The sequence below is a fragment of the Alosa alosa genome, chromosome 1 (assembly GCF_017589495.1).
Source record: "Alosa alosa isolate M-15738 ecotype Scorff River chromosome 1, AALO_Geno_1.1, whole genome shotgun sequence".
In the NCBI taxonomy this organism is placed as follows: domain Eukaryota; kingdom Metazoa; phylum Chordata; class Actinopteri; order Clupeiformes; family Clupeidae; genus Alosa; species Alosa alosa.
The window spans coordinates 39272169-39296504 of record NC_063189.1 but is presented as its reverse complement, the minus strand read 5'-3'; the positions used below and the strand labels follow the sequence as shown (position 1 = coordinate 39296504).

At 41.6% G+C, this 24336-nt stretch overlaps 1 protein-coding gene across 2 annotated transcripts; it reads left to right on the top strand.

Annotated features, from left to right (window-relative positions):
* The first annotated feature begins 847 nt into the window (after nucleotides 1–847).
* Nucleotides 848–22625, top strand: cabp2a (calcium binding protein 2a). Of its 2 annotated transcripts, none has more exons than XM_048240278.1 (7): nucleotides 848–976; nucleotides 1615–1806; nucleotides 19861–19891; nucleotides 20310–20444; nucleotides 20684–20793; nucleotides 21533–21680; nucleotides 21771–22625. In XM_048240278.1, exons 1-7 carry the CDS (start codon nucleotides 896–898, stop codon nucleotides 21794–21796), a joined length of 723 nt encoding a protein of 240 aa, XP_048096235.1. In that variant the 5' UTR covers nucleotides 848–895; the 3' UTR covers nucleotides 21797–22625. The 2 variants fall into 2 exon arrangements, with proteins under 2 accessions (XP_048096235.1, XP_048096321.1); XM_048240364.1 differs by lacking the exons at nucleotides 848–976; nucleotides 1615–1806 and adding exons at nucleotides 14626–15232; nucleotides 15643–15867.
* The last annotated feature ends 1711 nt before the right edge of the window (nucleotides 22626–24336 follow it).

Here is a 24336-nt window from a genome sequence, read left to right as displayed (position 1 = left end):
TGTTGAGCACAGTCAGCTGTGGCTTTAAGCCCCCTGGGCTCTGCGTCCTTGAAATCTGACCTGGTACCACAATGTTACCTTGTCATGTAATTCATTACTAAAGGAAGGTCCTGTCAAAGGGAAAGTCTAAACCAGCTACGTTGGTGTGTGCCCTGGTGAAAGTGTCCCCACGCCTTATGGTGGTGCACATGGAGAATGATTGGGCAGAAAACACCTGAAAGATTTTTGAAACCGCTGACCCTGTTCTGTTCATGTGGACATGAGGTACAGGTTTGGATGGGTGTGCGAGGGTCAGTGAGCAGCACACATATTGCGCAGGCTAGCCAAACAACTGTTTGAAATTTGAAAGTCTAAGAGGATTGTGAATCAGTAGAGAATGAGTGAGTGGGAAAGAGATGAATGAGAGGGGGAGAGAATGAGGGATTATGAGGAAATACACTGTGTGAGCCGGGAGACAGAAACTGTTGTTGTCTGAGTACAAACACATCTTTTCATAGGTCTGACAGAATCACACCAAAGTCAGATTAGGGGGGAAATGGTTTTGTACCCCTCCTTAAATCCACTGGACCTCAAAAGTGCATAGAAAAATGAATAGAGATGGACAGAGGGGATGGAGGGGATGCTATCTATTAGAGTCTATGCTGACAACCCTGACAGGTTACATCTAATAACAATATAAAAACAAAATCCCATATTGGAAAAAAATTGTATTAGTGAATGAATGTGGGGTCATGAATGGAAAGAGCTGGGGATGGGAGAGAGAGAGAGAGAGAGAGAGAGAGAAGGAGGAGTGGCTTCATGGGAAGCTGGAGATGCTAAGGCTTAGCGGTGCCTCTGCCAGGGTTAGATAGAGTACAGCTGACACAGACAGAGAGGAAGGAACACTGACCTGTGGATGATCAATGCAGACGGGATCGGCATGGAGGCCACCAGCATGACCACGATGGAGGTGCCAGAGACGGGGCTCACCAAAAAGGTAGACGATCAACTGCACATGTGTGCGCTTCTGGTTTGGTAGGAGGTTGGACTGTTTAACAAGTCTATTTCCATCCATTAGATCTCATGTATTATTGATCTATTTGTGATGCTATTCAGCACAATACAGAAAGAGAACTATTGTATGTGTAACGGGTTGCACGGCAACAGTCCATATGGGTTGATGTGACTCAGAACCCAAACTTTTAGGTAGCGTATAGAGCGCCCTGCACACTCTATGTGTGCAGTACAGTATTGTTAGCTTTGCCTCTCACTAATAGCAAAAACACATATAAATGATGAGGAAGGCTGAAGGCCAGAGTGCAGTATTGCAGTGCAGTGCAGTATTAACAGCTATTGTTTCAGAAGGTCCACTGGTTGTGCAAAATCCTAACAGCATCACGGCTGTGTATATACATCATATAGGCAAACTGATGTATAAGGTATTTAAGTCATCAACCTTATGTTGTGTATATTATGCATTATAAGGACTTTTTAAAGTTGTATTTGACATTTTAAATTTTGACATGGCGAATCCTCATCACTCTCTCCAGTGTTTCAAACTTTTACTCTTTCCTGTCATCCTCTCGACTCTTTCTCTCTCTATCTCTCTCTGTCCTCTATCTCCTCCTGTTTTAGGGCTCAATCAAGAAGAAGATTGAGAAGTTGAGGAGATGGAGCACCTCCTCTGGTGGCAGCTTCAAGCGGCCCTCGAAACCCCCGAAGACCCTGAGCCTGTCGTCCCCTGCTGAGGAAGAGGAGCCCCAGCATCGGGAGAGGGAGAGGGAGCGTCGCCGACTCCGGCCCATCGTGGCCTCAGTGTTTGGGCAGGTAAGTGCCTCCTGGTCTGGGCCTGGTTACAAGGACTGGTTGAGAGCCAGCCCAGTGAATGGAGTCTCCTAGTGCTGCTCCCCCATTCATTGCAAACAGGTGAAATGGATATGGGTATGAAGGACCACATAGAACAAAGGTTCCAGAGAGTGTAGAACTTTCATTATATTCCTGGACCTCAGCAAGCTCCTCCAGGATTCCACTGAATCAGCAGTCGGCTGAATGCAGCTGCTATGGAAGATTGGAAATACTAGGATATTCAGTTGTGAGCTTTAATCCTTGTTAACAAAACGTACATCTTTGAAGCCTTGCACGTGCCTCGGTCACTGTGAATATTTGTATAACTCATATTGCATCAATATCATTTAATCTAAGGGGGAATTGTGTACCTGATCTCTTACTTTGCCTTTCATTGTGTGATTGTTTAGTTAGCAAATGCTAGCACTGCATTCATTTCTGTACTTGACTGGTTTGTCGCTTGCTTATCAGCTATAGCTATAACTGTGTTGTGCAGAAGGAATGGTAGTACAGAGTCTGAGAAATATTCACAGCCTTCTGCCAGCACCTTATTTGGTCAGCCTTGGTGAAACGTGTTCTTGTGAAGAGAGGAAGTCCCAGACTTATCAAAGAGCATGAGGATGCCGAGATGTCAGTCATAGACGATAGTTTCTAACCTCTGGATATCACGTATTACATGACATGCATAAACATCTGAGAGGATGCTTAATTGCTTAGGGAAATATGAGCAGAGTAGGCAGATGTGTAGAATCTGTCTCTCTGTGTATGGGAGAACCAAAGTGACTACTAAAGTGTTTTAGAGGGTATCAAACAAATCCCACAAATTGTACTATGATTTAGCAGAATTATATTTTTAGAAGAAAAAAACGTCCAACTCTCTGAATTGCTTTGCTTCCAGTTGTTTTGGCAGTTTTAATTTGCTTTGACATTTGTATGTTAAGCCATGAGGCTATAAGGGGGAGTGGATAAGGGTTCATTGAGATACACAAAAAGTGAGGCGTGTGTGAAACAGACACCTGGGTCTGGGTGTTGGCTAATGTACATCATTTACATCATGTACCAACATACAGTATATTTGAAGGCAATAGTGATCACATTTGTAGGTGCCAGTGTTAGAGAGTTAAACCCTCTAACATCCAACAGCTGGTCCGTGATTGTTCTAGAGACTGTAATTAAAGGCTTACTCCTCCAATATTATGTAATTGCTTTCATCATCATGATTACCCAGTGTAATGTCTGGTTGTTCTAAGGGTAGACAACATCCTCCTTCTTTCAAAATTGTCTGTCTGTCTAGTAACAGTGCCCACACCCAAGCCACAATCATACTCACCAGCACCATCAACCTGCCACAACCAGACCACCCAACACACACACACACACACACACACACTGACACATACAAACACACTTACAGGCACAATTATCAGATTAAGCTTTTGGGGAATGTTCAGAATATAATGTACCCTGAAGGGAATCATTTTTCTCATGATTTTCCATATCATTATCCTCCTGTTGAAATAATTGTTGTTCAAGTATGACATAGCCTACCACCACGTACAAAGCACACTGATGATTTTGCACATTCCAAAAATACTGTGATCTTTGACATGGATAAGTCTTTTGTAGCCAGCTGAGTAATTACTGTTTTTTAAAAGGCACCAGGATCAGGATATGAATGAGAGAGAGAGAGAGAGAGAGAGAGAGAGAAGGGAATTGCAGCAGATGGCTGAGTGTTCATGATTTCATCTTCCTCTTTATGCATCTGGTTTCTGGCAGGATTGCATAGATTTGTTTCTATTCCACTGAAACAAAGGATTTGACACCTTTACATGCTGGTCTGTGTATTTTATCTCAATCAAACATAATTTTAGTATCAATATTTCACAACAAAATATGTTTCATTGTCATTGCTATAGTAGAGATCTTCATATTTGAGATCTATTTTTTGTGTTTTCTAATATGTACTTTCTGTATTTTAATTGCCTCATCCATAACGCCAACACAATGCCATTGTATTTAGTTGGCGTTATGGAAGTGACAGTTTTGCGTGCTTTTTGTTTATTGCCCTAAACAAAAAGCAAAATTGTATACAAAAAAGCTCTCTATACAGAGATAGAAGAGCTGTCTAAATGTAAAGAATCAGATTTCGCACTTTGTATCTTTGAATTCAGTCCACGTGTCATTGGACGAGAGGCCATTACAACTCAGATGTTGTCAACCAATCACAATGCACCACATATTTTGGGCAGCAGATGGAGTTGAAAACAAACAAGGGAGCCAGGAGAAGAAAAGTGCAGAGATAATGGAGCAAGTGAAGGATGAGAAAAGAAAGTTTGATTGGAAAGTGGAGGAGGGATAATCTGGGCCAGATTAACAACCCACAGGATAAGATGATCCCGTTAGAAACTGATTCACCCGGAGAAAGCACATGACATGACTGTGAAACAACCATTGCAGGCATGTGCAGCTCTGTTTTCACGTAGAAACATTGTACAGTAAATGCACTTTTTGTATAACACATACTCTCTCTGGATTGACCTCCAGCATACTGGATTAGCATTTCCAATACCACTTAATTAAAAGTGTCTGAAAACTCTGCTTCAGTGAAAGTTTCAAAAGTCACAAAGGTCTGTGAATCAATAATGCACAGCATGGGTCAGATAAAACCACAGTCTAAACCACAGTTTCCACATCAGCCTTACTTTGAATTTAAGTAAACAGGCATATAATATATTTATTATATACTATACTATATATACAGGCATATTATGCTTCCTGTAACAGCACAAAGGGAGCTGTTGTGGCTGGGCAAAGGACCGTGTATAACCATGCGCCCTCTGCCTCGCTCTGAGACAAATGAGTGAGATGAGTGTAGGACAAGTCTTTTTTTCACTTCATCAATGCACTCTTCCCATTCTCTGTGTCTCTCCGTTAGCTCTAATCCAGCCATGGACAAATCTCTCATGTGATCCAAAGTCCTGTTCATGCAGGCGCACAAAGGCACAAATAGCATTAGTGGGAGGTAAATGGGGGAAATGAAACAAACAAATGTTAAATGAAATGGTATAAAGCCATGCTCTACATTTTGTCCCTTTCTCTGAGTACCATTATCCCCTTGAAAACAACTGCCAGGACAAGCGTTCACATTTGTGGGCTATTTTTGACAGACTTCCTCCATCTTGTGACACACGCACGCTGTACACGTGTGGAGCAATAGATCACTTTCTCAGACATGCACGTTCGCACATACACAGCAATTGTAGCCTCTTGATCATTTTTTTCACCTTCAACCCCAAACACACACACACACACACACACACACACACACACGGGTAATGAGCCTACTGAAATGTCTTAAATACTTTGTGGAAAAGCCTTTGTTTGTAGTGACAGCTTCAAAACATTTCCTGTTTGAAGAAACTAATGAGTCGCAGTATTCAGGTGTAATTTTGGTCCAAGTTTGATCTTCTGAACAGATAGTCTTAAAATCTTGAAGATTTCAGGGGGCCCGCTTGTGAATCTTGTGAATCTCACTTGTGAATCTTGATATTTTTTGTGGGCAGCCGTGGCCTACTGGTTAACGCTTCGGACTTGGAACTGGAGGGTTGCCGGTTCGAACCCCGACCAGTGGGAAGTGGCTGAAGTGCCCTTGAGCAAGGCACCTAACCCCTCATTGCTCCCCGAGCGCCGCTGTTGTTGCAGGCAGCTCACTGTGCTGGGATTAGTGTGTGCTTCACCTCACTGTGTGTGTGCTGAGTGTGTTTCACTAATTCACGGATTATGCGATACACACGATAAATGCAGAGACCAAATGCCCCTCACGGGATCGAAAGAGTATATATACTATACTTATACTTTAGTTCCTTCCACTAATTGGATTTAAGTCAGGGCCATGATTTTCTTTCTCTGAAACCAATTGAGAGTTTCCTTTTCTGCATGCTTTGGACTGGTGTCCTGCTGGAAAGTCTACCCATGTCTCATCCTCATCTTCCTGATGGATGGCAAGATTTCCCTGAAAAAAATGTCTCCATTCATTGTTCCTTGAATCATATGAAGTCTGCCAGAAATGAAAAACCTCCACCTCCAAACTTCACTGTTGGTATACTATTTTTAGGGTGATGTGCAGTGCCATCTCTTCCATACATGGTGTGTATATTACAGGCAAAAAGTTCAATTTTGCCCTTGTCTGACCAGACTACATTCTCTCAATATTTCATAGGCTTGTCCAAATGTTGTGTAGCAAACTTTAAACTAGCTTCAACATGTTTTTCTTCAGTAATTGTCCAGGGTGAGAGTGCATAGAGGCCATGGTGGTAGAGTAAAGTCCCTATGATTTTCCTTGGCTCTGGGCTACTCTTCTGACTATCCTTCTGACTCCCTGGTCAGAAATCTTGCGAGGAGCTCCCGTGCATGGCCGGTTATGATGATGGAGTGATATTCCTGTTACGGCCAGTAGGCCAGAGGTACTGGTTGGACCCCGAAGTAGGACAGAAGCAAAAATGGTAACGGTTAAACTGTGATTTAATGTTCAGTGGAAAACAAGAACTGCTTCAAGTAAACAGCAGGCAATGGCAGAGCACAATTGAAAGTCCAAGAGTGAGCACAACACACAAGGTCCAGGGCAAACAATCCAAAAACAGTAATCCAAAATCATGGTCAGAGATCGGTCCAAAGTTCAGTAACCAAGTTCAGTCCAAAAAGGTCAAAACATAATTCCAGCGCAGCAGAGCAGCAGAGCAGCAGAGCAGCAGAGCAGCAGAGCAGCAGAGCAGCAGAGCAGCAGAGCAGCAGAGCAGCAGAGCAGCAGAGCAGCAGTAACATCCAGATGACATAGCAAGATAACTCCGCACTGAAGGATTCCAAGAGCCCAGCCTAAATACTGTGCCTGATTAAGTAATCAGACACAGGTGTGCTGAGCAGCAGACCAGGGAGACAGGAGATGCAGTAGGTTAGCAGCAAAACATGGCATGGAGTTGACCACCTGGGAATGGAGCACCTTAAAAGTGGCGCCAGCCAGGTAGGTACAGGAAAACCCGGCTCAGGATCTGGAAGGTCCTGGACGATTCGTGACAATTCCTTCCACTTGCAGATAATGGCCCCCATTGCTGCTTACTGGGAGATTCTGAAGTTTTGAAATATCTGTAACCAGTTCCATTGATATGTTTTGCAACAATAAGGTATTGGGAGAGATAAACCAACATGACTTGTGATTGAGGCTAGTTCAGAGACATTTTGTCAGTCGGTCATTAATTGTGACACACAAGTTACGTGCCAATTTAGTTGGGATCAGTGAAGATGAGCCAAGTTGGATGTTAATCTGTTGGGAACTTGGGGAATAGCTGTATTAGGTGAAAACACAAAAAAGTTCAGAGATAAGGTGGAAGGTGACGATCTTTCATCCAGACTGCATGCAAATATCCACTGAGAAACAGCCAGGTCATCAGAGTCATCAGGTGGGAAAGACAGGTCAATTTGAGTATCATCTGCATGGCAGTCATAAGCAAACATGTGAGAGCGAATGATCTCAACCAAAGAAGTGGTGTTAATAGAGAAAAGAACAAGCCTTACTGATCTCTGAGGCACACCTGTGGTGAGGTCATGAGACTTTGATACCTGTCATTGCCAAGACTCGCTGAATGAGTGTCCTTTGAGGTACGTGTTGTGTAGGCCTACACATAATAAATAAAACCAACTTATTAACATACTGTTAGAAATAGAAGTAAGGTAACTACTATTATGAAGTTTGAGCCTAGCAGTGTTGGTTGTTATGGAAACAGTGGCGTAATTTTAGGTGTGTGCGCATGCGTCGTAGTGTGAGTGAACAGTTGAGTGAAAGTGTAATGTATTCTGTGTGTCTCTGATCCTTTCCAAGCATAATAGTAGGATGCAAATCCTTTAAGGGCTTCCCCAAAAAGTCCCAGCTCAGATGATGTAGAGAGGAGAATGTCATGGTTCACCGTCTCAAGATAAGTCAAGCAGATAAGTCAAGAAAAACAAAACCTATGACTGAGCAGAGGCCAAATGATTTTGGCCTCAATGCTTCAGCCACAGATGAAAGAGCCGTTTCGGTAGAAGAACAGCTGTTGAATCCAGACTGCTTGGGGTCTTGTGGGTTTGTTCTGAGGAAATCAGAAACTCGCCTGAACACCACTTTCTCAGGAAAAAAGTGTCTCCAGAACTGAGTGATGAATTAATAAATTATTCATGAATCAGAATAGTATTTCACACACTGTGTTTCAAATATTGATTTCAACTTTTACTCATTTCCCCATTACTTCATGCCTATTCCTGCCAGAGATGATTCTGTATTCTTCCTAAATCATGGGATTTCACCACAAGGTCTAACAAAACACACCTTTCAGTATGTTTCAGTGCTTCTGTTCTAGATGGTCTTCAATTTATATTCTAAAAAGGCCAAAAATGTAGAGCATATTTTCTAAGTCTATGATTAACCTTGTTGGTAATATCCTGAATGCCTTTAGTGTGATCATTCTCCAATTGTTTATACTGAGAATGGTCCCTGGGCTGTCTAAGTGTTAGATGTAAGCAAGCATATGCTCATGAAGGCTGCTTTATTGATTATGCTTTTTGTTGTGTTGATTCTTTGGTTAAAGACATGGCAGTGCATATTGTACTGTTGTGGATTCCGTATTTAACGTGCTATGCATTTGTGACTGCCACCAGCCAATTTTGCATTGCTTTTTTACAATTTTGCAATGTACGCATTGTATCCCACTGAAGTCGATGTAATACAATCAAACATAGGTTATAAGATTCCAATAGGTACAATGTCACAAACGCCTTTTGGACATTATAGAGTAGACAGCATTCTTTCACTGAACACTGCTTTGGCTGTGTCATTTGGATGACAAATCTTCATATTTGAATGAAGACCAAATACAGTTTGACCCCAGAGGCCTTGGGCAGTGATTAATTGACAACATGGCATCTGGAGAGGGATTTCTGAGGCAGTGTTGAGAAAATTAAAAATCTGCTCACTCTGTGACGTTCCTGTATAACTTGGCTGAAGGTTTGTGGAATGTTTATTGTTAAGAATTAGGGAGGACAGCAGTTGCTTTCCCTCTCACATCTTCAGAAATACCTTAAACTTGTCTCACTTATTCTGGAGCATTTGGTCATGATCTAAATTCAACACATGAAATGAAAAATGATTGACGTATAGAATTGTTTTGCACCACTTTGCTGCCACTCAGTGGTAGTCTGCATTTATTACAGCAGTAGAAGCACAGCGCTTTGCTCAGGAGAGGAGAATGGCTAGCAATCGAGCACCTCCTGCACTTCAGTGGTTGGAGATTAAGTGAAAGTGTAATTGGATTTGGAGTTGGATATATGCAAGTAGGAACATTTTATGTCCATGCTATATTATTGTGTCTAAGGATGTTCGCAATATTGCAACAGAATGTTTTGATGCATGAGAGCATCAGTGAATTAAGTCATTTGTGCCACTGGGGTCTCAGAAATGACCAAAAACAATTCCTCTGTGACCTCCCCTTATCTTCCAAAATCTCTGCGCGTTTTCCCAGAACAACCAAACAGCATGGATTATACAAAGGTTTGAGAGTGGGTCAAATTCAGCTCCATGCTGTGGCTCAAAATCCAAAACAGAAGAGATAAACAGTTTGGGGTGATAATGTGAAATGCCCCTGACCGGCACAGATGTGCAGACCAACCCAGCCTGTCGCTCTCTCTTGTGAGTCTTGTTGAGCCTTTTTCCAGATCCTGCTCAAGATAAATGATTTTCATAACATAGCATTCTTTACCATTTTTCTAAATCCCACAATCCATGTTGTAATGCCATCAGATCACAAAAATAGCTCTCTAACTGTCCTGCACCGTTGCAGTTCTATACTCATCCCTACAAGTCCCCTGGGTGTTTCAGAGATATCATAAAAGCTGCTGCTGTATGGCTGGTGTATAGTGTGGCGTAGGGGTGGATTAGGGCAAATTTACAGTGGTGTTGGTGTTCTTAGTGAACTAATGCCTTTATCTTGCAGAGGAGCTCATCTATGGCCTGCTTAGGAAAAGACTCTGGAGAGCCACTAGTGGGAAGGCATTACATCTGTAAGGGATAATTTAAGAGGGGATGCAAAGTGGGAAGTGCCTACATCAATTTCTGGGGCAGTACAGTGTTGTGGCTGTGATCACTTACAGAGTTCCTAACCCTCAAGCATTGGATTGGCGTGAGAGCGCGTGGAGCCAATCAGATGAATGAATCTCACGGTCAATGCGTGAGTTGCCAGCTCTGACTTATCTGGAAGTTGAAATAAGGTGTTGATTGCTCAGTCCTTCATATTGCAGTGCCTATTGTTGGTGGTGGTCACTACATGGAGCAGGCAGAGAGATGGAGAGAGAGAGAGAGAGAGAGAGAGCATGATGGGAGAGAGAGTGCTTTTGGAGTCTTTGGTCCTGCTTCTGCAAAGCTGTCGCTTCCCTTATCGTGACTTTCTGCACTTTATCCTGTCCCTAGCAGGTCTTATGCGCTTTCCTTATCATGACTTTATCCTGTCTCATGTCATATCCCAGTGGTCCCCAAACTACGGCCCGCGGGCCGGATACGGCCCACCACCTCATTTTGAGTGGCCCCCCAAGACATGTCCGTAGTATATAGCATCCGGCCCGCACGGGAGTACAACATCGTCAAACTAAAACCTCCGCAATTTCCCCCATTTATTCTCTATGGCGAGTCAAACAGTACACATGTAATACTCTTTTTGTCCACCGGTGGTTGTTTTGGTGCTGTTTTGCGTTTGCCATCGAAAACGGAATGAAATGTAGGCTACAGTACCTGCAAACAATGTGAGAGGCCTGACTGACTGCATCAGTGCTCAAAGTATTTTAAAAGTTTATCAATTAATTGTTAATAACTAACTAACTTCTATTCAAGTCATATTTCTGGGACTTTCTGGGATAATTATTTCTATTTTTTATTCACTCGTTCAAATGTTCATACAAAGAGTTCACAAAGTTCTCATCAGGTGACTGAAAGTTAGAATGGTGGTCATTTCAGACCACTTCAGCAATTCATAAAATTCTCATAGTTTGAGAACTTTAAATTATTTGTAGGATATTCACAACTTGAGCTGTGTATGCAAAGACACAGAATTCAGAGTTCACATATTTTTAATAAAATATACTTTTGGGACTCCCTGCTAATACTTTTGGGAATGCAAACGTTTTTTTATTAGTATTATTTAATTTTACACTGATATGGCATGATGGCAATATAAACACAGCTAACAATGGTATTAAATTGCAATAGCCTATGATTAAATGTAATAGAATATTTAACTAAGGTAGACTGCTGTTGTTCACAGCACTAAGCTATTTATGGTTACTGATATAGAACTACTCCGAGTCTCTGGCCCTCTCATGGAGCCAGGCATAGTGAGCTGGCCCTCGGAAGAAAAAGTTTGGGGACCACGGTCATATCCTGTCCCTCAGCAGGTCTCATGTCCTGGGGTTGGATGTTGTTTTCACTTCTGTTTCAAAGTAATAATTACAGACTCTATAACAAGCAGCCAGGGTTGGGTAGTAACGGATTACATGTAATCTTGATTACGTAATCAGATTACAACAATCAAGTAACTATAATCAGGCCAGATTACAATAAAAAAATTGTGTAATCAGATTACAGTTACATTGTTGGGGATTACCTGATTACATTTTATCATGCAAACAATGCAACTTTTTTATTATAGCCTAGCTATCTTTTAATTTGACAAGCTTCGGGCTTGCCTGTTCGATCCCCGACCAGTAGAAAAAATGTGGGCGCGGGAAGTGGTTGAGCACTGCTCTCCCATGCCCACATCCACGGCTGAAGTGCCGTTGGTGTGTGCTTCACTAGTGTTAATTTCGTCAGACGAGACGAGAGGAAATATGTTCGTCAACGACCTTTTTTTTCATGACTAAGACGAGACGATGACGAGACGGCAGTATTGTCCTGAAACACTGACTAAGACTATCTTAAGATGCATTATTGTTGACCGAAAAAAGACGAGACTAAAATGTTTTGCATGAAATAAAAACTAAGATAACATCTCTTCATTTTCGTCTACAAAATGAGAAGACAGAACATCTAGCTGTTATGTTTTCAAAATATTCGAATGAGTTCATACGCTAACAGCTTTCCTGTAGGCTAGTCTACGTGCTGTTGCTGCAACCCTGTGGCTGCAACACTAAACTACATGGAACAAGAACACTGGAGATTTCTGCAAGAGTTAGCAAGCTAACTACCTAAGCTTTATGCCACAATGCTACATACCCAAAAGTTGAAGCTTCTCTCATACAAATTAACATCCCCAGAATGTCCATCCGAAAATGTTCATCATGTATTGTCAATTATTTAACTAGTTAGACTGATGATGCAAAGTTTGCTAGCAAGTAAGCTAATATGGAAAGTTCGCTAGCAGGTTAGCTATGGCTAAGATGGAGAGTCTGATTGGGGAATGTGTTGTGTTTAGCATATCGCCATCTAAGAGGCGGAGTAAAACATTAATACTTTGGCCTATGACAGTGTTTCTCAAACTTTTTCAGTTTCAGGACCACTAAACTAACCCTAGCTAAAAAAAAAAAAAGATTAGACCTACTTCAACAGTAGCCTATAATTAGTCTACACAATAGGCCTACTCACTGAACCACTTTGCTTATTGTGTGGATTCAAACTGTATGATTTAAACTGGCATATCTTACATAGACAGTGTTGCAGAACTGTTTTTACATACAAGTTGGTTCAATATTGCAAACAACTCATCTATATTATATTTTACCACGTCTGCTCGCGGACTACTTGGGATAGCTTGCGGACCACCAGTGATCCTCGGACAACACTTTGAGAAACACTGGTCTACGAATATGACAGTGGTCCAATCAAATCTTTTACTGTCTATGGTCAAATCCCAGCCGAGCTATAACTGTATAAATCAGAATGAGTAATTATAACAGACGAGTAGCCCTGTGGACACACAATATTATTGGAAAATTAAGATGTGTGAAACACTATTTGACTCAAATTGTAATCAGAAATAATTTGTTATAAAAAAAGACTAAAATGTGTTGACTAAAACTGACTAAGACTAAGATACCTTTAGTTTTCTTTTGACTAAAACTAGACTAAAATGACGAGACTTTTAGACGACTAAAACTTGACTATCAAAAATGATATTTGAATGACTAAATATGACAAAGACTAAAAAGGACATTTCGTCACAAGACTAAGACTAAGACTAAATTAAAAATAGGTGACAAAATTAACACTATGCTTCACCTCACTGTGTGCTCATTGTGTGCTTCATCTCACTGTGTGTTCACTGTGTACTCTGTGTGCTTCACTAATTCACGGATTGGGAGACCAAATTTCCCTCACGGGCTCAAGAGTATCTATATTTACTTACTAACTTATTTACTATTGGGGCAGGTCTCTCGGCACACTGCCTGGTCTTTTCCTCCTAATCTTAATGTAGCCTCTTGTTTTAGTGATACCGTTTACTTTGAGAAAGTCACCAGGTCCCCCTGGTTGAAAAACATCCCAAAGGAATAATTTTCTCACCCCCACAATTGAAATGGACATGGTGTCATTCAATCTCAGGCCATGTCCCTGGGTCAAAAAAATCCAGCGAAAGCTAAATGCATTGTCCAGGTGTGCCCTTATAAAGGTTAAGCTGAGTTGTGCATGTTTGGAGAATAGTGATCCATGATCACATCCATGATGACTAAGTGATCAATTTTGGGATGGGGTGAAAATTTCAACCACCAAAACACCACCCCCAAAGTGGAGAATAGCTATAGAAATGTATTAGTTTTGGGTGTTTTTCAGACAATGGGTAACACTAAATAAAAGTAAATGGTAACACTAAAACAAGGGGCTACATTAAGATTTTTGGAGGAAAAAATCAGTTAATTCACACAGGAATGCTTTACTCAGAGCAAAGAGATTTCTTAGATGTAATGAAATAATAAAGAGAAAAATAGAATGAGAATTCTTTCATCAATTCATTGGTGGTGTCTTTTTCTTAAGGGACATATTTATTGAAGCAATCTAAAAGTAATCCTAAAGTAATCAGATTACGTTACATGTATTTGGTACTAATTACGTTACTGATTACAAAAATTGCCATGTAATTTGTAGTCAGTAATGGATTACATTTCAAAGTAATCTGACCCAACCCTGCAAGCAGCATACATGTAACTGTACTTTTTTATTATGCTAATGTATGTGCATTTAACATGTCCAATCCCCCCTCGCTCAGCCTGAGTACAGCAGGATCAGGGCGATGCCAGGGGCATGGAACATATAAAATATAGAATACTCTTTAATATCCCACCTGCAGTATTAAAGCTATCACCAGCTAAGCCATTTCTCTCTCACTCAATCTTTTTCTCTTTCTCCATCCCTTTTCCATTCTGTGCCTGTACAGTACCTGTGACCTATGTTGTCCTATAGCCCACTGCCCAGCGTCCTCTCCCACAGTGCTCTGCTGGCTCTCCGTGCTGCTCGCTTGCGCGGCTCATGCAATCCGTTTTCTTATTTCTGCTCTCTGCTTGCCCAGTGCAACCAACCCCATTTTACTGCCTGTGTAATCTGACATGCTGAGGATTAAAAAGACATCCACCACCACCACCACCATCCACCACCCAACACCACCCGCCTGTCGCCCTAATTCCCCCATCCCCCTACCTCTCCACTTGCTAGCTCTCTCTCCCTCTCTCCCCCTCTGCCTGTCAGCATAGGCATTTACGTAGTCCAACAGAGAGAGAGAGAGAGATAGTGTGTGTGAGAGAGAGAGAGGGTGGGTTGTTGAGATTATACTGCACAAGACCCATCAGATGCCCATACTGTACATCAGAGTCAGGATAGCAGAGAGCAACCGTGAGTGCAAAATGGGCATCGGATGTCGCTTGCTATAGAGGGACAGAGGGCTGGCAGGGACTGAGGCAAACTGTGAAGATGGCTGTTGCTCCACCTCAGCAAAGCACATCCCAGCGCTGACACCAAGGCAAAGATATAGGGAGCCTGCACGCAGTCCAGCTGCAGCCAGACCTGGGGTGTGTGGCGTCCCATGCTCAGAGTCCAGCTGAGAGGGAAGCGCCTGACTTAACACTATTACTGTTAGTGTTTATTCGATTATCCAGCAGCCACACTTAAGCAGCTTGGCCTCTTGGGATATTTGATTGGGCTGCTGGAAGACTTGTCATAAAAGTTTATGTAACATCCGACGACTGCAGAGGGGGGTAAGAAGAGGCAAGTCCAAGGGGGAGAGAGAGAGAGAGAGAGAGAGAGAGAGAGGAGGGAGGTGCAGAAAAGAGAAAGGGGCAAAGATCCAGAGCCTGGGGAAGAGAGTTGAGAAAGGTAATGGGAACAAAGCCTTCCAAGAGAGACAAAATGAAGAAGGTAAGAGACAAAGCTTTTGTGTTGTTTTATCACAGGCTATAAGTTGTGCTTTCGCATGTGTACTTGGCTTATTCAGGTATTGCATTGGCTGTGATTGAAGAACTGAGCATTCAGTAGCCAAATGTCTTGAAATGGCACTATTATCTACGATCAAAAAAACAATTATTCTCATTCTCATGACTTCTTTGTTGATTGATGATACTGCACCAGTAAAACTGATGAATGTTTCATGAATTCAGATGCATTTTTAAGTTTTACAATGCTACATATTTATTGCATTACAATGCATTTATGCCACTGAGCTGCAGTTTGTCAAATGAACTGAAAAAAACTTGACTGACAGCTATACTGAGCTGTTAAAAGAATTTTGTGTGGAACACTGGTTGTTAACTGCCTGGTCCCTCTCCAAGGGGTCAGTGCAACTGCCCCAACAGAGGAGTGGGGCACCACTAGCCGCCGCTATGCTGGGGGGCGTTGGGGGTCCAGAAGCAGACGAGGAGGGGGAGGACGAGTTGGGGAGTGAGAAGGCGTTCGACGAACCGCTCTGCGCCCTGGTCCAGAACTGCACCATGCTTCACAACATAGTGGGGCCTGCCTGCATCTTCCTCAGACAGGGCTTTGCCCAGTCCCAAATCGTATGTACACAGACAGACATGCAGAACTGTTCCCAGCCATCACATGCTCTCAATCAGAGCCATCACATGCTCTCAATCAGAGCCAGGGTTGCATGGAGAGACAACAGCTAAATAACAGATTTATAGTGCTCCAATACACAGTCAACCACTCTCTTAGCACACACATAACACTTTACACTCAAAATTCGAAAAAAAAAAAAAATGAACTGCGTTTTCTGTATCGTCCCCAGCAAAGCCACCATGACCATCTAATCCACTCATACAGCCCTCCTCTCCTCCATCTCTCCACCATGACAGCATCCGTCATCCTCACACTCATGCACAATGTGGTGTGACTGGAGGACTCTGTGGTGCTGTTTCCATCTCAGTGAGTTAGTAAGTTACATCCTTAGGATAGCATGTTGCAAAGGTGTGGCAATGACATGCAGTGGGAGCATTGTGTGTGTTTACCTGTACAGTATTCTAGTAACTTCTGTTATCTCTCTGCAGTCGGACAAGCTTGTACACTTTTCAAGTGTTGCATTATGGCCTGCATGTTCTACTGGTGGTGGAGTAATTTTGTGGCAGCTTTAAAATCTGCACCATCATAAACTCACCAAGAAACAAAAATGTGTGTGTAAGTGAAAGTGAAGCTGAATGATGATACCTCAGCTGGCTTCATGAGATTTCAATTTAGATGTTTTATTCTCTGCGCTCCCCTGAGCGTCACCAGAGACCCACTTATCCCAGATTGATGACACTAAACTGCTGCCCGACGGTGCTAGATGCGGACCAGTTGCCGCAGTGCAATATCCTGACCATGGCTATCATGCCTTCTTTCACTAATTGCTCTTGTCCATTAGCACACCGTTTCTCAATTGAGACAAAGCTCCTTGAGTCCTTGAAGTGAGTGCAGAGGACAACCTTCAAAGGGCAATAGGAAACAGACGCTTTGGGTGGACATTTTGATTGAAACTGTTTATAGTGGTATCATCTTGATCTCTTGTTTTGTGAATATTTGTTACTAATGCAATGTGATGATTTGAGTCACGAGTCTTGATCTTATGATAGTTAATATATGCAATTCAAACTTACAAGCTAATGAGATACAAGCTGATCTCATTACACTTTTTATTAAGGGTTCACCCTTTCAAATGGCAACGTTAACACACTGGACCCTAATTTATGCAAAGTGCAAAGTTAGGTGTCCATTACAGTACAGCTATTGTGTGACTTGTGGGATCATTGAGCCGACCCACTAATGTTGGAGCATTGAGTCATCTTCATGGTACAGTATCAAATTAGCGAAAAGATTTTGCTTAATTGCTTAATTGTTAAAGGCACCCTTAACAAGATTTGCTCTTGTGGTCCATGTCTGGTTGAGAAGCGCAATAATAAACAAACTAAATGTTTGTCTTTTGCAACAAAGTATGACCATAACTCCGATATAATAGAGGAATGCACCGACAGCAGTCTGTAGAAAAAGATCTCAGAATTCCTGTGGCCTAGCAGTTATTTTGTGTTTCGATTTCGGATTTTGGAAACATTAAAGGAACCGTATGTAAGAAAAATATTTCAATTAATCATAAAATGGCCCTGATATGTCACTAGACATTAAGAAATCATGTTCATTTCAAATACTTATAGCACTGACAACAGTAGTCCGTCCAGGATATTGTCATTTAAAAACTGAAGTTGCAGCCCTCAACTGATGTTGATGTTGTGTTTTGTCATGTCATGTTGTGTTTTGGCCTGATGCGCCACCCTCCACCTATCTACTAATCACGAAGTCAGTAGTGTTTAAGCCATCAGGGTTGGCAACCTCGAGTCAGGGGGGAGGGGGAGGGGATACACCGCTCTTCAGTATTTTGAAAGTGATTGCAGTACCAGTTTTGGCCACAATCTTACATATGGTTCCTTTAAGTTAAGGTCAAACAGGGTGCTTTTAAATTAGCTATAGTTAGATTTCAAACTTTTATCACCATTTAAATTATGGCCCACAGAGTCTATATCACTCATATCTACTGACCATTATTGAAAACAGTGTTTTTTGTTGAAATCTACAGTCCACCAGTAAACCATCAGCAGCAGTATTCACTGATGGAGAGTCTCACTGTTCTTCACTGTAAACTGTAACACATTTTTTTTAACACACATACAGTGAGATTACATGATAATACACAATTCGATATGGAACAGAGAGTGAGATAAATGCTCAATCACTTTTAACATTTCATATTTATCCACATCTGACTGATAATCCCAGAATCCTGTTGACATGAATATGGATCCACTCCACTCCAGCTTCTCTCCGGAGACTCCCCCGCCATATTGTGTTATTTCTCATGTCTGTCTTTATCGCTCATTTTCTATCAATCTCTGTCCGTCTGTCTGTTGCCTGTCTAGGTGTTCAGAGAACATATAAGGTACCAGCAGATGATAAAATGAAGTGCTAGTGAAAAGAAAGTAGATAAGCTTAGTGATTTATATTTTAGTGTGATGATATAATCTTCCTCCCTTGTCTATGGGCCCGATATTCTCCAGCCCACTTCTGTGCAGCATTATTCCAAGCCTGCTTTATTTATCGTGGCACACAGATATTGGAATTAGCACATCTGTCATGTGATTTATGGTGATAGTGAAGATAATGCCAGACCAATGTACAGTTTTTTGGTTCATTTATTTGGAGTAAATCAAACAGTGGATGGAGGTGGTAACAGATTATTATAGAGTTAATGAATGTGTACATTTTTGAGAGACAGAGAGAGAGCGAAAGAGAGAGAGAGAGAATCAAAATGATCAAAACCAGATTCTCCTTGATCTCTTTTTGTTGCCTGGCAACCTTACTTGAGATTTTTTTAATCTGGTCAGCGTAGTAGTAACTCCTGACCCTGATAGTACACCCTATTTGGCCAACGCCAACAGGGAACATGCCTGCACAGAAGATATTAATCTAAATCGAGACTCTTTCTCCTAAGTCAGCCTGTCATTAGTGAAGACCTTGATTCCATAATATCCTATTTAAAGTATTGACTTTTGAAACTATTTTTGTGAGTTTGTTTTGGGCATTGATATGATAACAGATTGTTGGGATGGACTGACTGTCCATATAAAAAAAAAAAAACTATCCAAGCGATTGCTCGTCTCCATTTGGCAATCTTCCGATCTTAAACACATCAACACTCTATCATGATTGACATTTTTAGTATACTCAGGGCCAGATGTACTAACGTTTTTGCGCCCACTTGAGGCATATTTTCTTCGCAACGTGCCCATAAAAACATGGTGTGATATGTAGGCGTGTCATGCGTAAGCATTCATAGGTTGGTCAGGGGAAAGTGGGAGTTTCATGTAAAAAAGTGCGCCTAATTAGGTATTCCCCAGTATGTACGAAAACTACCCATGAAAGCGCACGTCTGTTTTACGGTGAACCGCCTTGTAAAAGCAGGTGTTAATACAAATTGCGGTTAAATGCGTCAGTAAGAGAAATGTTCAAAGACAACAGAACTGCTATTCATAGCACCAGTTTTGCTCCTTTGTAGGATGTGTTCAGTTGTGAACGTTCGCAAATTGCTATAGGGCTCAGAGAAAGGCGCTGATTACCCGATGAGCTACAGGTATGATAAATAGCATGTAAACTGAAGATCCACTGCGTTCGCTTTCTGCGGTTTGGCCATGGCGCTGATAACACTACATTCGCAAATGTACATACCGGTACATCTGGTCCTCAATGCTTTTCGTTAAATAGTGTTCATTCTGAATCTTGTATTGTACATTCATCTTTATCTGAACATCTTTTGTGCTTTTGTCTGACTTTCAAGTGCTTCAGTGTGTGTGTGTGTGTGTGTGTGTGTGTGTGTGTGTGTGTGTGTGTGTGTGTGTGTTTGTCTGTCTGTGTTGCTTTGTGGTGAGGTTTGTAGTGTTGTCTCATATGAAATGCCAGGGTATGTGTCTCTGTCTTCTGCCTCACCATCAGCTTTTCTATGTGTCTCTCTGTAAACTGGGACACTGCAGGACAGGGATCTGCGGCCTGAGGAGATGGAAGGTACAGATATGCAGACGTCACACCAAGTGACTTGATGTGTGTCCCTATCTTATGTACCTACTGACTTAAGAGGTCCCACCTCCCCTAATACCCCTGATTAACCAACCAAGTCAGCACATTAACCTATTTCCTTAAACTGAACCCTGTTCCCTCCTTGCCTCTGTTTTTTATTCCACCATATCATTGTGAATGTTTTTTATTCCACCATATCATTGTGAATGTTTTTTATTCCACCATATCATTGTGAATGTTTTATTCCTTTTCATTTGGGTATTCTTTTCATAGCACTATCAATAAAATTGGTATTCTAATGGTATAAAACAATACCAGCATTCAATCCCTTGACCATTGCAAGAAAACCAAACAATGTTAAACTTTTGTTTCTCTGCTCTCTGTCCCCTGCTCCATCCTTGATCAGAGCTAAGGGAGGCCTTCACCGAGTTCGATAAGGACAAGGACGGCTTCATCAGCTGTAAAGACCTGGGCGAGTGCATGCGGACCATGGGATACATGCCCACAGAGATGGAGCTGATCGAACTGAGCCAGCAAATCTGTGCGTCACACAGCTTTTCTTAAATTAGTTGGTTATAGACCACTATGTCTGATCCAAATCATTTATCCAATAACTTTCCAAACATATTTTTTTCTACTGAATTCAATTTTAGCAATGCTCTGTTCACATGGCCTTAAATGTAGCTATTTGTTTATACAATACATTTCAGTGTTTTCAAAAGCTGGTTGCTGACAGCTTAGCACCTCCTGACTCATGCAGTGATTACTCCTGTCCTCCAGGTGGTGGTAGAGTGGACTTTGAGGACTTTGTGGATCTAATGGGCCCCAAGATGCTGGCTGAGACAGCAGACATGATCGGAGTGAAAGAGTTGAGGGATGCTTTCAGAGAGGTTGATCACCTCTACACATTAAGCCTTGATTCTGTTACAAATGTTATTTCTCATTATGTACCATTTATGTATGTCAAATCACAATTGCTAAAACACATTTTCTATCGATCTATCTATGGATCTATCTATCTATTTTTTGAAACCTTCCCAAACCTTTTTCAAAACTGCATACACAACCCCCCATTCTCAATAATCAATACTAATTTTACTGGATTTTCAGTAAATGTTGAATCCACCGAGTTATGAAATCTTTTTACTTTCTTTTGTTTTGTTTTTTAAATGAAAAATGTACTGTATTGTAAAGAATGACAATTTCTCCTGGAGCTAAATGAGCTGCCATGAACACAGTGTTTTCCTTTTTTTTTTTTATGTATACACATATAGTGTGTAATGACTGCTCAGTAGTGTTTTCATTTTGACTGCTTTGTGAGATGATCTGAAGACAGTGTTTGGTTTTGAGGCGATTGTTCAGAGTTGTGAAGAGTTGTTCGGGTTTTGTGAATGTAGTTTGAGATTCGGGTTTGTGTTTACATTTTTGAGAAAAGGGTGGAACGTTTCAAAAAAATTGTTTTAGCAATTGTGAAAAACTGTAATGTGGTGGGTCCACCAGACCTAGGGACATTGGCTGAGTATAAAAAAAATATAAACACCTTGCAGGGTTAAACTTCAGCTCTTGCTCAAACTCTCTCTCTCTCTCTCTCTTTGTTTGTTTTTGTCTTTCTCCCTATCTCTCTGATAGTTTGACTCTAATGGAGATGGTCAGATCAGCCTGGCAGAGCTCAGGGAAGCCATGAAGAAGCTGATGGGAGAGCAGCTGAATCAGAGAGAGATCGATGAAATCCTCAGAGATGTAGACCTTAACGGTGATGGCCTGGTCGACTTTGAAGGTATGTGTGTGTCTGTGTGTGTGTGTTAGAGACACGGATAGAGAGAAAGCTAGCAGAAATATACAACATCTTCTTACTCTTCATCCACAGAATTTGTCCGAATGATGTCCCGCTAGTATTCACACACAACTGTGTGAAGCCAAGTGGGAGAGGTGAGGACATCATGAAGGAACCAATCAGAACTAATGTGATTGCCCAGTTAAGGGTTACCGTATAGTGTCAAACCTGTTATGTTGTTTTATGTACAAATTCATGTTGTTTTTATTTTTCTAGCACTCTCACCCTGTGTTGATATCAAAAAGAAATATTCTGTAAATACGGTTTTAAATTCTTTTTGTACTCTCTATTATGTAAATGAACGGTTTGGCCTGCATTTTATCTCTGTCAGAAAATGACATATGTCTGAAAAAGATTGAAAACAGCTGTGGTCATCTCTGAAGTGAGTGGTCATACAATTTTGCCGGACCTTGTGAGAGATGTACATACGCATGTTATTACTCGTGTTTTGTGCCACACATAAACTATAGTGACAACTTTATATAAGGGGTTGGGTGGGGGTGGGTAGCACTTCACTTGAACCACCCATCATAACAATTATGACCATTGTCATAACAATTATGACCAAGTCCATTTTAATATTATCATGACAGTTATTGTTAAATGCCATTACAGTGCCATGTACATCAGTAACTGTCATGAGAGCTGCTGGTGTTTGATGCCACAAAAGCCCATATCATGTGGTAAAAAGCTATCATAGCACTGTTATTACTAATGGTGTGATTGTCATGAAAATGTTCTGAAATCTCTAAATATCATTCTGACCTGCTTATGTCGCTTGCTTGAGTCTTATGAAGAAGAGTTCAAATGAAGTGGTACGGGAGGATTTAAGATGTTCAATATACTTTACTTAATGATTACCTTAAATAAATTACCAAATCAGTGTGAGTCTGTGTATGATGTCATATTTGCACTTCAACTGTCTTGACTGGGCATTTCACAACATTTCACCTTTTTCAATAAATTCTATGTGACAGCTTTAAATATAGTCCAATGAAAATGTTGGGATAGGGTTAAGGTCATAACGAACCATCACTGGCTTTGAAAGAAAGTCCCCTCCTATGATGAATGTGAGTAAAGCCCTCCCTGATGAACTTAATGCTTTTTATGCTCGCTTTGACATGAAAAACACAGACTATCTTGCACTAGCTGCAGCATGTGAAGCAAATGAGGATGCACCTTTCTGTGTCTCTGAGGTCGATGTGAGCAATGCCTTTAGGAGGGTTAATTGTAGAAAAGCTGCTGGACCGGATGGAATTTCTAACAGGGTTTTGAAATCCTGCGCTGCTCAGTTAGCTCCTGTGTTCACTTATATCTTTAACACATCATTGGCTCAAGAGATAGTTCCTACTTGCCTCAAGCAGTCTGCTATTGTTCCAGTACCGAAAAACAAAAGTCCATCATGTCTGAATGACTACCGCCCAGTAGCTCTGACGTCTACAGTGATGAAGTGTTTTGAGAAGCTTGTGAAAAACATTATCTGCTCATCCCTCCCTGCCTCCTTCGACCCCCTCCAATTTGCTTACAGAGCCAACAGGTCTACAGAGATGCCATCTCAAACCTCATGCACACCACCTTAACTCACCTGGAGGAGGGGAATGGGAATTATGTGAGGATGCTTTTCATTGACTTTAGTTCAGCATTCAACACGATAGTACCTCTCACCTTGGTCACAAAGATGAAGGCCTTAGGACTGAACACCACCCTGTGTCACTGGATATTTGACTTCCTCACCAACCGTTCACAAGTGGTTAGAGTGGGGGGTCTGACATCTGACTCATTAACCATCAGCACTAGTGCTCCCCAAGGCTGTGTTTTGAGTCCACTGCTGTACAACATCTACACACATGACTGCAAAGCCAACAGTAGTCATACCTCTATCATCAAGTTTGCAGATGACACAGTGATCTTGGGCCTGATTAGTAACAACAATGAACAGCTCTACTTGGATCAGGTTGATGAGGTGGCACAGTGGTGTCAATCTAACAGCTTGACACTAAATATCAATAAAACCAAGGAAATGGTAGTGGATCACAGAAGGAAGCAGCAGAACTACAGTTACACCCCACTTATGATCAGCGGGCAACCTGTAGAGAGAGTCACAAGTTTTAAATACCTTGGTGTCCACATTACTGAAGACTTAACATGGACTGTTAACACTCAATATGTTCTGAAGAAGTCCAGACAACGACTCTACTTACTTCGTCAGCTAAGGAAATTCAAAGTTTCTACATCCATCATGAAGCCCTTCTACACTTCAGCGGTTGAGAGTGTTCTAACTGGTAGCATCATCACCTGGTATGGGAACTCCACAGTTAGAGGATTGTAGTACTCTGCAAAGAGTAGCGCTCAGCTGAGCATTACTATAAGAACTCAACTCCCTGCTCTACAAGATATATATTCCAGAAGAGTACTCCTAAGAGCCCAAAAGATTCTGAAGGACTCTTCTCATCCTAACAATGGACTATTCCTACCGCTGAAATCAAGAAGACGCCTATGTAGTCACAAAGCCAGAACTGAGAGACTCAGAAGTTTTTATCCCCAGGCCATCCGAACTCTGAACTCACACTATACTGACTTTGCACACATTCACTCCTCA

Bases quoted from the DNA above. Each gene is read 5' to 3' on its own strand.
- cabp2a (XM_048240278.1), top strand. From the start codon at position 896: ATGATCAATGCAGACGGGATCGGCATGGAGGCCACCAGCATGACCACG. The intron at 977-1,614 runs GTAGACGATCAA...CTCCTGTTTTAG, and splicing joins AGACGGGGCTCACCAAAAAG to GGCTCAATCAAGAAGAAGAT. The intron at 19,892-20,309 runs GTACAGATATGC...ATCCTTGATCAG, and splicing joins GCGGCCTGAGGAGATGGAAG to AGCTAAGGGAGGCCTTCACC.